At 40.6% G+C, this 16,263-nt stretch overlaps 1 protein-coding gene across 4 annotated transcripts in view; it reads left to right on the top strand.

The window, feature by feature from the left end:
* Positions 1–13,494, top strand: part of LOC116463111 (metabotropic glutamate receptor 1-like) — a 411,458-nt gene extending 397,964 nt beyond the window's left edge. For 2 of the 4 annotated variants that reach the window (XM_032146072.2, XM_058434478.1), the window contains exon 8: positions 9,770–10,782. In XM_032146072.2, coding sequence (XP_032001963.1) covers positions 9,770–10,697 — 928 coding nt within the window. In that variant the 3' untranslated portion in view covers positions 10,698–10,782. Of the gene's footprint in view, positions 1–2,476; positions 2,562–9,769 lie in introns of all 4 variants that reach the window. The other 2 variants (XM_058434480.1, XM_058434479.1) reach the window with 2 other exon arrangements.
* Positions 13,495–16,263: the final 2,769 nt, after the last annotated feature.

Genomic DNA, 16,263 nt, shown 5'->3' with positions numbered 1-16,263 from the left:
ACGTCCGCTTTGCCTCAGCCCATATTAGACAGGTGACTCCCAAGGGTATTGCAATAACAGTGCAGAGACACCTAAGGTATCTGGATAAAGGATGGGCAAGAGGCTTGCCACTGCATGTTGCCTACCAAAAGTGCAGTGGCACTGCCAGTCCAGGGAGGAGACAGCCACTGCCATTCATTACCTTGAGATAGTATAGGTCACATACATCAGACCCTGATCTTGTCAGGACTTGTGCCCAACCCCTTGTCAGTGGTGGACAGTGGTAGTGATTTCTAGACAGGGGCAGGTAGTGGGAGGCTGGACAGGGCTGGGACCCAGGGGACAAGAGTCTGAAAAGCCTAGAGCCTGTCCAGAAAAGCAGGGAGGCTGCAAGATGTGGGCCATGTGTAAACTGAGGCTCCAATCTCCCAGCGCATGCTCTATTTTCCCATTGACCATCCCTTGCAAAACACAAATTAAAAAATAACATTTTTCTGAATTTCAAGAGGATGATCACAGAGCACTAAACATCATGTGCAGGGCTCTTCAGAGGGAGGGACTGTGTTTGTCTGTCTGTGCTGGTTCCAGGCCCTTGAAGCTGGTCCTGCCAGGGCCCCAGTTCCCAGTGCCAATTGAATAGGCCACATACAGACATTCCTAAAAAGTAGAATTAATTAGAGGCTCAAGAGCATTCAAACAAGGCAAAGCCTAATGCTTTGAGTGTATTTTCTATCTTCTTTCATGAGAAATAAAGTTGCTTGAATATCATTTTACATATTACTTCCCACTAACTCCATTTGTATATTCAGATATACCTTTATTCCTGATCATCTCCTTGCTAACATTTTCATTGTTTTAATGATCTTTTGATTTTGAGTAGGCATCTTGAATGTCAGGGGCATATTACCTTGATAAGTTTGATAGCAAACAGTGTCTGTTTTTCTAATTTTATTAAATGAATGGATTATTGCAGTAATAATGAAGTTACACCAAGGTGTCTCAAATTCTTATTTTTGGATGAGGATTTCAAATTACTCTGGGTAGATCATGCACGTTTAAATGATTTCGTGAATGGTCCAAACTTGACGGAATTGTACGTATGGATTAACTTTGTTTTTTCTCTGTTACATTCAATGTGCTATGGAAAATCTTTTCCTGCCTTATACATTCAGATCAAATCCCTTGCTTTCAGGTAGTGAACATCTTTTCCACAGTATTCTTGTTTAAAATTTAAAACTCACAGCTCTTCTTCCCAGCACCTGTCAGGCCTCAGCCTGAAAGACTTGGAATGGGAAGGGCATGGTCTCCTCATGCAATACCTCTTTCTCCTCTTTCTTCCGAGTTTTCACTCTTTTGTCTACTTTGATGGGAAAAAGAGATAGAAGAGAAGGAAAAGGTCTTTGACTTGCCAGGAGCCATTTTGGTCCTCTTCCAGGTTACCCTGGACAGTTGTCACCAGGATCTTTTGGGTAGAGGGTCAGATGTTGACTCATAGAGAATATTGATGAGTTTGAGGAGCCCTACAGAGAACTACATCACTGCAGAGTCCCCTGACATGAGAGATTTCTCCCCAGTTGAACCAGCCTCATCCATACCACCTGTAGCATGTGCTGATAGTTCACCCTAAGTATTCTGTCCCTGAAATTCTTTTCCATGCCAGGCAGCCCGCTTATGTGGCATGACAGCCAGATAGCTTTATCCCACAACCTTCTGCAGTGCTAGCTGACTCATGGGAAAAGCACTTATCCTTATTCCAACAAATGATGGAAAGGCCAACTACCCATGGCTGCCCATCAGCCTTGTCATGTCTAGCTAGTTCTCTTCTCCATCTGCCAAAGGGGCACAGAGGACAGATTATCCTAGGTGCTGTATAAGGAGACATCCAGCTAGGGAATGAGATGATATTCTTCCTGTGTGCAGATTCTTCCAATCTCAACAGGTGGGTCTCTTGCTGCTCCCTCTCTCTCTACCATTGGACACTTTCTGTCTTGTGAATGCCAAGAGATAAATATATGAAGTGACAGCAATGCATTCATTATGCCATAATATGCAGGAAAATTAACAGTGCAATTAAAAGTCACAGTGTCAGACATAAACTCATGCACTTCCTTTAAGAGGAGTAGAGGGTGGGAAGAATCAGTCTACATCAATGTAAGTAGAGATGAAGTCCACTGCCACCAGGGATAAAGAAGGGTGTCAACAGTGGAGGGAAAGAGCAAACCTGGGGTAGACACACACACACACACACACACACACACACACAGAGCAAAAAAAGCATCTGCCACTTGGAAAGAGATGCACCCCACTGACATGGTTTTAAGAAATAGCCTGGCAATAAGAAACAGCCAGGCAGAGCAGGGACCATACAGGAAACGGAGGTGGAGGCAATACAGAGCAAGGCTCAGGGCCAGGCACTGCCTGAGTGGTGGACTTGCCATATCTGCACACATGTATAATCCCCTCGCTCACTGGGTGTCTTTTTCTTTTCAATCTTCAGGAAGAGGCAGCCAGAATTCTCGCCCACCAGCCAATGTCCGTCGGCACATGTGCAGCTTTGAAAACCCCCACACTGCAGTGAATGTGTAAGAGAAGCTGCATGGAAAATCTAGTGTTTTGCCCCTTGCTTTCTCTCTCCTGGGTTTTTCCACTTTCTAACATGGAAACAGATGTGGTGCATGCCATCAGAATGAAGAATTCATTTACGTGCCATGGTTTGCACGACTGCCTTAAATTGATTGTCCATCGTTCTTAAAAGGACACTGTCAAGTTGCTCATTTAGTCTTTTTGCTTTTTTATGTTTTGATGCACTATATCATTTTTCTGATTCTGAAGATTCACTTTTGTTTGTGACTCCCACTCACAAGCTTGAAAGTGAATTTTCCCCCTTCAGAAATTTGTCAGCTTCTCCTTGGCAAACAGAGCTCTTTCTTTTCTTTTCTTTTTTTTTTGCCTTTTTGCGGTTGCACAAATGTTTGAAATGATGCTGTCTGCACTAAAGTAAAAGCCATAGCTTGAATTTATGGAAGAGTTCTATCATGTCAGTTTGCAGGGGTGGGTACCAACATGAGCCTCTGCTGGGTGCCTCCCACGCCCTGGGGAGCACAAAACAAAAGTTTTGTGAGTCCCACAAAAAGTACACTTTACAAAAAGGAAAAGTAGTCATTTTCCTAACATTATGAGTGATTTTTATCAGATTTCCTCGTCTGATAAAAATAATGCATGTTTGGTCCCATTTTTGACCTTTAGATCTTGACAGTGTCTTTTTAAGTTAACAAAAGAACATAGACCATGTTCAGTTCGTTGTGCACGGAGTCTGTGGTCATTTTCAGCTGTTCCTTTACAGCCCTTCAAACTCCTGGGAGAGTCAAAGGTACACATTCCTGCAGCAGGAGGGAGCCCACTGATGAGGTGTCTGTGGCTTGAATAGCTCTTCAGATGAGAAGAGCCCGATTTGTTCAAATGTCTGCTACTGAACCTGGCCATGAAGGCTGGTGAATAGGGCAGTAACATCTCTTCCCTTCACTCAGTGGAGTGCAATGGGAAGTCTGTTGTCTGCCTTTTTGCTATTCCTTATACAAGCCCAAATAGAAAGAGTGTGGTCTCCACCAAATCATATTGATTCTTAGAGGAACAAATATGGTAGTCCTGCCGGTGTTCCAGGTAGTAACTGAGAGGTGTCTGTGCATCTAGGTCAGAGCCACTCTACTGTGGCTGGATGAATTCTCTGTAATTCTCCTAAGCTCAGAAGGCACTGAGTGTTTCCTGTATCATGGGGTGAGTCTAACCAAGGACACAGCAAGGAGATTCTAATTGTGAGAGCTGCTGGCTGCCTGTCAAAAAGGATTGATGGGAATGGGTAGATGTTCTTGTCTTGTCCTGACAGCAGGGCCAGAGAGAGAGGAGAGTTGACTGACATTTTGTGACTAAAAGGTGAGTGCCTAAAAGCAAAAGTAAAAGCTGAATGTGGTACATCCCTGGTGGGTGACAAAAAATAAAGTAACAGTCAGCAAAGCTAACAGATTGGCCGTTAAGAACTTTCAGAATAGGATCTATTCAAACTTTCCTTCTTCAGACCATAAAGGATTAGGAAGAGATAAGTAGGTTTAAATCTGTGCACCATAGACTAAACTAAGACTGGATATTTTTAGCCATGGTTGTTCCTGTTAAATTTTTTTTTAAAGATATGTTCTTTTGTGACCTTCAGTTCCCACTGTTTTTGTGAATAGGCAAGGCAAAGAGATTAGTGATGATGGAAATAAAGCTGCCTACTGGACCATTATGGTCTGTCTAGATCTATCCTACTCCTGAGAAATAATCCCAACAGAGCAATGCAACTGTAATTTTTATTGCAATTAGAAAATTTATGAATTTTCCAGTTGCAGGAAATATGGCAGTTGCATTTCTTTGTTGAGAAATTGGTAAATTGGAAAATTTACCAGTTTTCCCATTTCTCAAGATGAATTGTGAGAACTCCAGGTAGAGCCGAGGAGCATCAGAATCTCTTACTATTAAGAGATTGTTTCTGGTAGCACAAAGCATAGAAGAAATAATAATGTTTGACCTGAAGTTCCTTTAAAGGGAGCATAATTTAAGTTTATCTATACTTCCTGAAGAAATATAATCCTATTTGTTATACCTCTGCTAAAACAATGCCATGGTACAAACATATTATCTTAAATAGACTTTGGTATGAGAATTTCTTAGATCAGCCAGTAATCATGATTAGGTTGAACCAAAGACCATTCAAACTGTACTTGGAAAAATGTTAGTATCCATCAGAATTCTATTCTTTAATATGAAATAAATTGGGCAATGTTCTCAGGAGAGTGGAGCCTCTACCCAGACAAACTTTATGGTGCCTTCCATACTTTACTGAATTTGATTAGGTAATTTTATCTCTGAATGTCTTTTTCTTTATTGATCAAATGAAGAAAGCACAGGTCTTAATAAAGGCAAACTGATTTTCTTTGTATTGTCTTTTATCTGCTGTCATATAACTTGAGGATGTAGGATGTAATTGATCTAAAAATCCTAAAAGAACTGCGTATTTAGACTTTGTGATATTCTCTAATTTCAGCAAGCCAATGGCTCTCTGACTAGCTTATGATGAAGGTAGAATTAAAGGGGATAAGGCTAAGATTCACAATACTATTTAAGATGTAATATCCACAGAAACTACCAAGTTCTCATATAATTAGAAAGCAATTATCTTAAGAAACACACTCAGAAATTCTTTACCTTACAGCCAGTGGTGAGTCAAAAAGGCGAGAAATTGTAATTATGTTCAGATAGGCCCCCAAGTTTGAGAATACATTCTAAATATGCAGATTTTTCTGGAAGGCTTTCAAGAAGTGGAGCTGGAGTCAGTGGGAGTCCTTTGTATTGATGACAAACTTGAGGTTGCCTGGGAAAACAGAAGCCTGATACAACTGGTGTCAAATAGTTCCTAGGCCTGAGATTCTACAAGACCTACTTCTCAAGCTGCACTAGGGCACCAGAGGGCTGATGAATGTGAAGTTGAAATATTTGGACAGCTGTATTTCCAGTATTCCTTTGGGAAAGTCTTGGTGGGGTCAGAACCTCCCCTTCCTTAACAGGCCTCATGTTCTAGCTGTAGCTGTGGGAGCCAGAGCAGAACTGTCCTGAAGCCTGTGCCTTTTGATTTTTTTTCTTGGTGAGCTGATTCTCTCCTTGCTGGGACTCAATGGCATTTTCTGGTTCCATTTTCACTTTCAGAGAAAATAAGTGCTACCCTCCTCAGGTTTCAAGGAGTGAGCCTCTCTTTCTTACGTGAAGGTCTTGCATTATCTGTGGGCTTTCTGGATACTGTCCTTATATCTGTTGTGAAGCTATTAAGCCTAGAGGCAAAGACTTGATTTGGACATAAGAGAGACAGGTGTTGTGTAAGCTTCCCCTTCGGCAGCTTGTGCAGGAGGCTTCCCTCCTGATGATCTCAAACACCCACCCACTGTTATTCCCATTTTAAAACTCCCTGGATCAGAGAACAGTGTACCCTGCAGATGTAACTAGTACTTACTGAAACAAATAAAACAGACAGGATCACTGAATGCCAAAGATACACTCATCTGTTTACAGCACCCACTCTCAACTATTCTCTAAAGTGCTGTAAATATTGGGTTTTCTGTTTGGGGGATTGCGATAGTTAACTAATGAAAGAAAAACCAAAGCAAGATCCTGAACCTGTTGTTCCTGGAACTGCAGCCTCAGGCCTGCCTAGCTGTCCACACAGTAACTATGCATTATCCTATACATCCTGTAGGCCTAACAGTGTTTTCCTCCAATTGAGCCACCTGAGATATTTACTCTAAATGCCTCTGCATTTGATCTTCAAATATAAGATTGATTTAGGCCTCAGGTCTGTCTTTTGAAGTTGGAGCAAAAGGTTCAGGTGCTTTGTAACAATTATGTGGTGTTTTCTAAACCAGATTGCTTTTCCTACAATTAGGAGGCCAAATAAAATTAAACAATAGAAGGAAGAAGCTGGTGGCAGAAGCAGAAATGATTAAAGTTATCTGGGATTAAATAAATGTCATATTGCAGGATAATATTGCATTTTTGTGATGTATTTATTCTTTTTTGATATAAACGGATTTGATTTTACATATTTTTCTCTTCTTAATATCACAGTAGTGGGTTCCCAGCCTTCTCAAATAAGATACTCTCTTTTCTCACCAAAACAGTTCTTAAGCCTTCACCTGAATCTATTATTACTAAATGTACCGCTACTCATGGCCATTTGAATACAGAACAAAACAAAAGCTTCCCAGAATTTAGTTACACATGTATTGAATAGCACACTTTATCATAACAGCATCTACATACATTTAAAAACAGCAGTGCATTGTCTACAAATGCATAATATTTATTCAGTCTAAAAACAATGCTTAATGCAGGTATAGATGCATGGACCTTTCAGATTACCTATGGACCACAGGTAAGAAATGACTCATCTTGAAGGACCAAAGTTTATACTCTGCTGCAATGTCTGTGAGATGATACATTCCTTCTACTATCTTTGGTTTTTAAAAAGCAATTTATTTTGTCCTTGAAAAAAAGATTACACTAATTTTCTTAATCTGATAAATGCCCTGAGGCGAGAGATCTGTTTCCTAATTAAACAGTACTTTACAGCAAATCTAGAGCAAGACTGAGGGGAATGAAAGTTATCAGTTTTGAAGGCTGTAGTGATAATGTCCCATCTCAACAATAAAAATTGGATTTAATTAAAACAGAACTAAATTATGATTATATCTGTCTGCAACATGATTAATAATACTGTTAACTTATGAGTGCTTTTGATTTAAAAAGAGGCCCACATAGAACCTGTGGGCAATGAGGAAAACAGCCCATGTGAATGAGTGGGTGAAGTGGATCACATTAGGGCTTTCAGGAAACAAGGTACCTTTTTGCTATTATGTGTGGAAACTAAGGCAATGTGTCATTGGAACAGCTAAGCCTGTTGGTTGAATTAGAGGCAGACTGTTTCTCAAGGGACCTGTTTGTTGTTGTTTTGTTTTTTTTAACACACACACACACAACTAAATAGATGCAGGATAACATTTTGTTTAAGCATTTTCCTGGTGAACATTAAGAAGGTATTTCCTAATGCCTATGAAGAAGTGGGAAGGTGGGGAAGGAAACATTTTTTTCATTGCAATTTAAAATGACGCAAATTATTGAGTTGGATGCTATATATAGTAAGGCATACTTAAGGAGGATAAGAGGCAATTAAGTTTTATATTTGCCTTTCTAGAAGAGGCATATTGAATGCATAAAGAGAAACAAAGTGTGTATAGTGGTAGATGACGGGGCAGTTGAAAAAGATTCAGTGGAAGATGAGCTTACCTACAGTTTTAAGCTCAGAAAAGCAACTGTGGATTCTGGCGGTGATTCTGGCTAGCTGGTTGACTACCTGTTCTTGCCAGGGTCACCACTGGCCTGTTCTTTAGTTTGTTTACCTCAGAAAAGGGTCAGCTATTCCAACAAGATAATGTGGAAGTCAATGAGACAATTTTTAAAAACTTTACAAGCACTTACACAGTGTCAGATAATGTGTAAAGCATATATTTGAAAGAAATATTAACTTTGACATAACAGAGATGAGCTTTTTTCTTAGACAATTAAAAATGCAGTGTAGGGTATCAGATATATGGAGGAACTACCTATTTCCCAAATAATGAGGTCAAAACTTTTAACTGTTTTATCTACTTTAGAGCCTTTATATCCAGAATTTTCTATAATCAATATCAGACATTTACACTCATCTGTACTTACCTGGCTCACTTTACTTTTCAAGATTATAAAATATGAAATGTCAAAATATTACCTTCATCATAAATGATGCTCACATATAATTTTTGAAGTATTCATTCTTGTATTCTCAAGATGATTTAAAAAAACATTATTTAAACTACTGATCATTTCCTACATTTTTTCCAAACAAAAACTAGAATATGGATTAGTCTATTTCACACCTCCACTTAAAGAAAAAAAAGTCCATTTTTATATTCCTTTTAATGTCATAAATGTGTTACTATTATGCTACTTTCTCTGTCATTTTACTGAGTACAGAGAAAAAGCAAACTTCTAAAAAAAAGAAAAGAAACAATTATTTCCTGATTTAAGGATTCCACCGTTGTTATTAATAGAAGGCTATGGTAAGGTACCAACATCTGCTAAAAGTTATACAGAATAGAAGCTGAGTCCAGAAGTAAGATCAGAGTTATTACAATAGACAGAACAGAATTTGGGGTGTATGCCACAGTACATCTTATTTTCTTTTTCAGGGAGAAATTCCATATGGCTGGTTTTCTGTGGGTGCCATGAAGATGGGAGTTGATAAGGCTGGGATGCTGCTGGCACCCTAAGCCTTTTCATCACCAAGGCTCAATGAGTAGAAATTTTTGTCTCAGTAACTGCTGCTTTGTCTCAATCATAATTTTCTCTTATTTGCATCAAACTATCCTAAAGCAGGATGTGGGCATTTGTATTTTTCCTGGCTTCCTCATTCTATTGCTTTTCAAACACAGCTATTTCAGTGTTCCTAGTGTGAAAATCCCAAACTAGCTGCTGTGAGTCAGGGCCTTTGTGTGATTTGTGATCCACTGTATGTGTGAGAAATAATGCATTGAAATGTTTTTTAAAAAAATCAAAAGCTATGAAGCTCATAAATTGACCATGAGTCTGAGTTTTTCTGTCATCTGCTTTTTTATGTTCCTTATAGGTACCCTGTGTGATCACGACACCCTGGTCATGGGAAATACTTGCATATGAGAATGGGCAACTGAGAGGATCTATTTTATAATCCCACAACAAAATGAGAGTAGCTTTGTATGTGGGTTTTAATTTGTCCCAAGGACAATAGCCATTATTTTGGTTGTCCATGTGTAACTAAGATTTTTTTTTTTTTTAAGTTTTCCTCCATCAGTTGGGAGTTTTTCAAAAGTGTGTGTGTGTCAGAGAGAGACAGAGAGGGAGAGGGAGAGAGCGCAAGGGAGAAAAAAGAGAGGTTTGTGAAATCTTAGACCTAAATGAAAATAGCTATTTCTACAACAGACTGGCTTTCTCCTCAACAACTTTTCTCAGGGTCAATATTTCCTTCAGCTTTTGGTGTTCTTTTTGTAAGAGGAGGTATGGGGTGCTGGAGCAAAGGCCTGCAGCAGAGACAGCAGTTAAATCACATTGAGCTAGGTTTGCATATGTTTTCTATGTATTTTATCCTGTGTGCATGATCTATCTGCAAATAAATCCATCTCTATTTTATTCATAGTTCTAATGGCAAGTCTGTGTCATGGTCTGAACCAGGTGGAGGACAGGTGCCCAAGGGACAGCATATGTGGCACCGCCTCTCTGTGCACGTGAAGACCAATGAGACGGCTTGCAACCAAACAGCCGTCATCAAGCCCCTCACTAAAAGTTACCAAGGCTCTGGCAAGAGCCTGACCTTTTCAGATACCAGCACCAAGACCCTTTACAATGTAGAGGAGGAGGAGGATGCCCAGCCGATTCGCTTTAGCCCGCCTGGTAGCCCTTCCATGGTGGTGCACAGGCGCGTGCCAAGCGCGGCGACCACTCCGCCTCTGCCGCCCCACCTGACCACAGAGGAGACCCCCCTCTTCCTGGCCGAACCAGCCCTCCCCAAGGGCTTGCCCCCTCCTCTCCAGCAGCAGCAGCAGCAGCCCCTTCCACAGCAGAAATCGCTGATGGACCAGCTCCAGGGAGTGGTCAGCAACTTCAGTACCGTGATCCCGGATTTTCACGCGGTGCTGGCAGGCCCCGGGGGTCCCGGGAACGGGCTGCGGTCCCTGTACCCGCCCCCGCCACCCCCGCAGCATCTGCAGATGCTGCCGCTGCAGCTGAGCACCTTCGGGGAGGAGCCCGTCTCCCCGCCCGCGGACGACGACGACGACAGCGAGAGGTTTAAGCTCCTCCAGGAGTACGTGTATGAGCACGAGCGGGAAAGGAACACGGAAGAAGACGAACTGGAAGAGGAGGAGGAGGACCTGCAGGTGGCCAGCAAACTGACTCCGGATGATTCGCCTGCGCTGACGCCTCCGTCGCCTTTCCGCGACTCGGTGGCCTCGGGCAGCTCGGTGCCCAGCTCCCCCGTGTCCGAGTCGGTGCTCTGCACCCCTCCCAACGTGTCCTACGCCTCTGTCATTCTGCGGGACTACAAGCAAAGCTCTTCCACCCTGTAAGGGGGAAGGGTCCACATAGAAAAGCAAGAGAAGCCAGAGATCTCCCACACCTCCAGAGATGTGCAAATAGCTGGGAGGAAAAGCCTGGGAGTGGGGGGCCTCGTCGGGAGGACAGGAGACCGCTGCTGCTGCTGCCGCTACTGCTGCTGCTGCCTTAAGTAGGAAGAGAGGGAAGGACACCAAGCAAAAAATGTTCCAGGCCAGGATTCGGATTCTTGAATTACTCAAAGCCTTCTCTGGGAAGAAAGGGAATTCTGACAAAGCACAATTCCATATGGTATGTAACTTTTATCACAAATCAATAATGACATCACAAACATAATCTCTTTTGCACAATTGTGCATAGATATATTTATGCCCACACACACTGGGCCATGCTTGCTAAGGAACAGCCCACGTGGACATGCCAGTCGGATCATGAGTTCACCTGATGGCATTCGGAGTGAGCTGGTGGAGCCAAACAGAGCAGGTGCGGGGAGGGGAAGGGCCCAGGCCAGACCCGTCCCAAACGGATGATGGGATGATGGGACAGCAGCTCCTTGCTCAGAAGCCCTTCTCCCTGCTGGGCTGACAGACTCCTCATCTTCAGGAGACTCAGGAATGGGGCCGCACAGGGGTCTGTCTTCATCTACCGCAACCCGTCCAGTGCCAGCTTTGAGATTGCACTTGAAGAAAGGTGCACGGACTCCCTGCTGCTCTGCGGATTCCCTTTATTTAGGAAAACAGGAATAAGAGCAAAATTATCACCAAAAAGTGCTTCATCAGGCGTGCTACAGGAGGAGGGAGCTAGAAATAAGACAAACCATCAGCATGAGACTTTGGGAAAAAAAACACATGATCAGCTTCTCATGTTCAATATTCACTTATTGGCGATTTGGGGAAAAGGCCGGAACAAGAGATTGTTACGAGAGTGGCAGAAACCCTTTTGTGGATTGACTTGTGTTTGTGCCAAGCGGGCTTTCCATTGACCTTCAGTTAAAGAACAAACCATGTGGCAAAATTGTTACCTTCCACTTACTGTAGCAAATAATACCTACAAGTTGAACTTCTAAGATGCGTATATGTACAATTTGGTGCCATTATTTCTCCTACGTATTACAGAAACAAATCCATCTTTGAATCTAATGGTGTACTCATAGCAACTATTACTGGTTTAAATGACAAATAATTCTATCCTATTGTCACTGAAGTCCTTGTAACTGGCCAGTGAATGTGTTCCTGTGTCCTTGTATATGTGCGATCGTAAAATTTGTGCAAAGTAATGTCAAATTTACCTGTCAATGTCAACCTAGTAGTCAATCTAACTGTAATTAGAAATTGTCTTTTGAATACACTATATATATTTTTTATGTTCCAATAATGTTTTATACATCATTGTCATCAATATCTAGAGAAGCTCTTTGAAGGTTTGAATACTATGGCTCAATGTTTTCATATGCAGCTCGGATGGACATTTTTCTTCTAAGATGGAACTTATTTTTCAGATATTTTCTGATGTGGAGATATGTTATTAATGAAGTGGTTTGAAAATTTGTTATATTAAAAGTGTACAAAAACTGAGAGTGAAAATAAAAGGTACATTTTATAAGCTTGCACACATTATTAAAACACAAGATTGAACAAAGCATTTAGATTATTCCAGGTTATATTAGTTTTTTTTTAAGATTTTCCACAGCTACTTGAGTGTCTAACATACAGTAACATCTAACTCAGCTCATAATTTGTAAAATCTTTATCAATCACATTTTGCCTTCTTTTAATTTTTATGTTCATGGACTTTTATTCCTGTGTCTTGGCTGTCATAACTTTTTATTTCTGTTTTTTGCTGTTGTGTAATATCCATGGACATGTAATCCACTTATTCCACCTTTACAATCCCTTTTTACCACCAATAAAAGGATTTTTCTTGCTGTTTTGATTTCTTCTATTATTTGTGGAATGAATTCTACCCCCCTTAAATGTCTTTGTTTATGCCTTATGTTCAGTCATATTTTAATATGCTTCCTTCATATTGAAGCTGCTGATTTCTCAGCCAAAAATCATCTTAGAATCTTTAAATATCCATTGCATCATTTGTTCAGAATTTAACATCCATTCCAATGTTGGAGGCTTGTATTTCTTATATTTCATCATATTCTACTGCCAAGTTTAGTCAGTTCCACACCAAGAATGAACTGCATTTCCTTTAAAAAATTATTTTAAAACACCTTTATTGAAAAGATCTCATGACTGAGATGTGGACTTTGGTTCCATGTTTTCATTGTAAGAAAGCAGAAAGTGGAAAATAATGGCTCCAGTGATTAATAGATGGGTCTTTAGTAATTGACAAATTCATGAGGGAAAGCATATGATCTCTTTATTAGTGAATCATGTTTATTTTTTACTCTTAATGCCACTAATATACATCCCTAATATCACAGGGCTTGTGCATTCAGATTTTTTAAAAATTAGAATAGATAAGGAAACAATTTATATTCAAGTGTAAGATGATATCAGGTTGGTTTAAGACTTTTGGTGAACACATTCATTCAACTGTGATCACTTTATTACTCTGAATGCCTACTATTATCCTGATTATGTGGTCTTCTGAATAAATAGATTATTAGTCCTTATGTCATCATTGTTCAAAATTGGAGATGTACACATACATACCCTATACCAAGAGGGCCAAAACTCTTCACCTTAATGTATGTTCTGATACAAATTGTTCAGCTTCTTGTAAATGTGTTTTCCTTTGGCTTGTTACTGCCTTTTGTCAAATAATCTTGATAATGCTGTATAATAAATATTTTCTATTTATTAAATGTGTATGTTCTTTCTCTATAGTCTGTGGGAGTTATAATAATAGAAATAGACCAGTAGAAGAAACGATTCCAAGGTTTTGATTTCACTCAGAACATGTCTTCTGGGTGAAAGCTGGAGAACGCCACACAAGATCTACAGATCAAGTAGGTGAGAAGTACAATTTGACCATGAAGAAGTGGTACCTCATGTTGTAACAGTTTTAAATGAACTCCAAAATTAAAATTTGCAGTGACCTTGGCAGATATTGTCATTCGTCTTTTTGACGAGGGTGTGAGGCTGAACAAACTCCTGGCATTCTAGTGGAGCTCTGGGGGAAAAGGCATCCGATGGTCCCAGCTTTGTTTTATTCATGCCCTGCAAGGCTTCTCTTTCCATGGTTCACACTTTAGGGGGGCCTCGTTTCCAACCTTACTGCTACTCTTCTGCTCACCCTAAGTTCTATTCCTCTGCATTTCAACAGACACTTCACTGGTTCCCCAAAGAAAGGAGCCTCTGTTATTCGCATTTTCTGCTATGAGATTCCTGCAAAGTAGGGCATTTCCCAAGTATCAGTTGAAAAGAGAATATGATGGTACAAGGACCACACGATGAGATTGTCAGGCATTTTGATGGCAGGAGCAAGCTCTGTACAGGAAGTCTAATGTTAAAGAACCACACACAGGGGCTGGGACACCAGAGGTTTCTTCAGTGTGCCTAAAAGATGCAATAATAAATCATGAAATGAGAGCTTTGTGTCTCAAGAGGAAAAGTTATAGGAGAGAGAATGAGAAACAAAAACAGGAAAGAAAAAAATGAAGAAAAGTGATAGAGAAGAAAAAGAAAAATGTTTAAGATACATAGTCCAAAGACATATGCAAATGTCATGATAGGTCACAAAGGACTCCATTTGGAGAGAGTCCAGAAGCTTTACTTGGACCATAAGGAAGGCATTTGGAGAGGCAAGGATTAGGGTCCAGATGCTGTAAATGATGTATGAGTAATGGCCCCATGATTTCTACAGAGAATGCCCTGTAAGGGAATCAAAGAGAAGGGAAACAACACTTTTATAACCTGCTGTGTGCCAGACATTGTGTGCTAGGTTATTTGAATTCATTCTCATTTAACCTTTCCACTACTGCTGTCATATAGAAACTTTAGATAACTGAACTAACCCACCTCAAATTTCTCAGCTAGTAAGTAGCCCAACAGGGCTTCAATCCTCATTTTCATCCAATATAGAGCCTGTGAAGTCATGTTCCTCTCCAGAGCCTGGGGAAGAATGAAGGACGTAGTTCCTTTTTGCTTGCAATCACTTTTTCTTTCTGCTTTCTGAGTTCAGGGCAAAGCACATATTCAGTAAAGATTGTTGAGAAAGTATTATGGAAAATGAATGTTATAATACCATATAGTTTCCCCAGCTCAATTCCCTGAAGATTTATTCCAAGATCCTTATGGGGTCCAGAGCTCTATATTTCCACCTACTAATTCTAACTCTGCCAGCTGGAACAACACATGCTTTCATCATGAAAGCAAGCTCTCCTTTTGGCATCAGAAAGAGCTGGCCCATGGTCAGCAGGTCCCCCTTTCCTGCAGTGTCCATTGAGCCCAGCCAGAGATCAGTGCTGGGTATGGAAGACAGCGTCCTCTGAAGAAGAACTGCAGGTAAGACATAAACTACGGAAGTGGGACATCAGTTTAAATGAGGGCAACATAAATCACCCATGGGAAAAGCACGGGCAGGTTTCCTTTCTTAAAGAAATATGTGTCTTCAGACACAGGCAAACAAAACCAGTTACCAAGAGTTGGAGAAATATGAGGGAGAGGAAGAGCTTAGGTAGGGACTTGAACTAATAACACCAGAAACCTTGATTTTGGGTTTGATTTTCCCAGGGAAGCTTGGGAAGAAAGACTTATTAGTTAATAAACAAGAGAAACAAAGCTTAAGAATGAAGATCACAAAAATCAAAGAGGAAAATAGTGACAGAGGCTTAGAGTTGGAAGTAAACTTAGAAGTCATTTAAAATAAACTTTCACCCTGTTTAGGATTCCATTCTCCTGTGTTCTATTCCTCTTCCTAGAGAGCGAGAAGCCACCACTGATGGGTTGGGCTGGGTACAGGGCCAACTACCTGCAGTTGCTGTGCCAAAGGAGAAGGCAGAGAGCCTTAGACACTGGGAGAAGAAGTCCAAAACCACATTGTTAAACCTGAATGCTGGTCAGAGAACAGAACTCAAGCCCAAATCCAGAATAGAGGCATGACAGGAACCAGGGAATCTACAAGCAAAAATCATCAAGGCAGGCAACAGGGTGGTAAGCTATGAAATTCTGCAGATAAAATGCTGGTGACAAAAATGAGCTTTTCAGAGGATTACATATGTAACCAGAGTTTATTTTAAGGGTCAGGATAGATTTAGGTGACTTTTTTTCACCTCTGCCTAAGTATTACTGGAGACTAGAATCATATTTGATAAGGGAAAGCTTTACTTGTTAGAAAATTCTTTCCTTTCCTGAGTTGAATATTGCTTTTCTCTAATTTTTCCTGAGTTCTGCCTTTTAGAAAAACACTGAACAAATTTAGTCCACTGTGCACGTGACTTCCCTTCAGCTACTTGAATACAGTGATTACGTCATTCTTTAAGCAGTTTATGCTCCAAGCCAAATAGCTTCACTTCTTTCCATTGTTACGTTTGTTATTGTCTTCCTAACCCCCTAATCAGGCCATGATCATACCTCAATTTTTGAATATGCTTTAAGAACATATTGTATCCACAACTGGACACAA

Source organism: Hylobates moloch, unplaced genomic scaffold (assembly GCF_009828535.3).
Source record: "Hylobates moloch isolate HMO894 unplaced genomic scaffold, HMol_V3 SCAFFOLD_27, whole genome shotgun sequence".
Taxonomy (NCBI): Eukaryota; Metazoa; Chordata; class Mammalia; order Primates; family Hylobatidae; genus Hylobates; species Hylobates moloch.
Note: the sequence above shows the minus strand (reverse complement) of the source record. Positions and strands in the feature narration are given on the sequence as shown.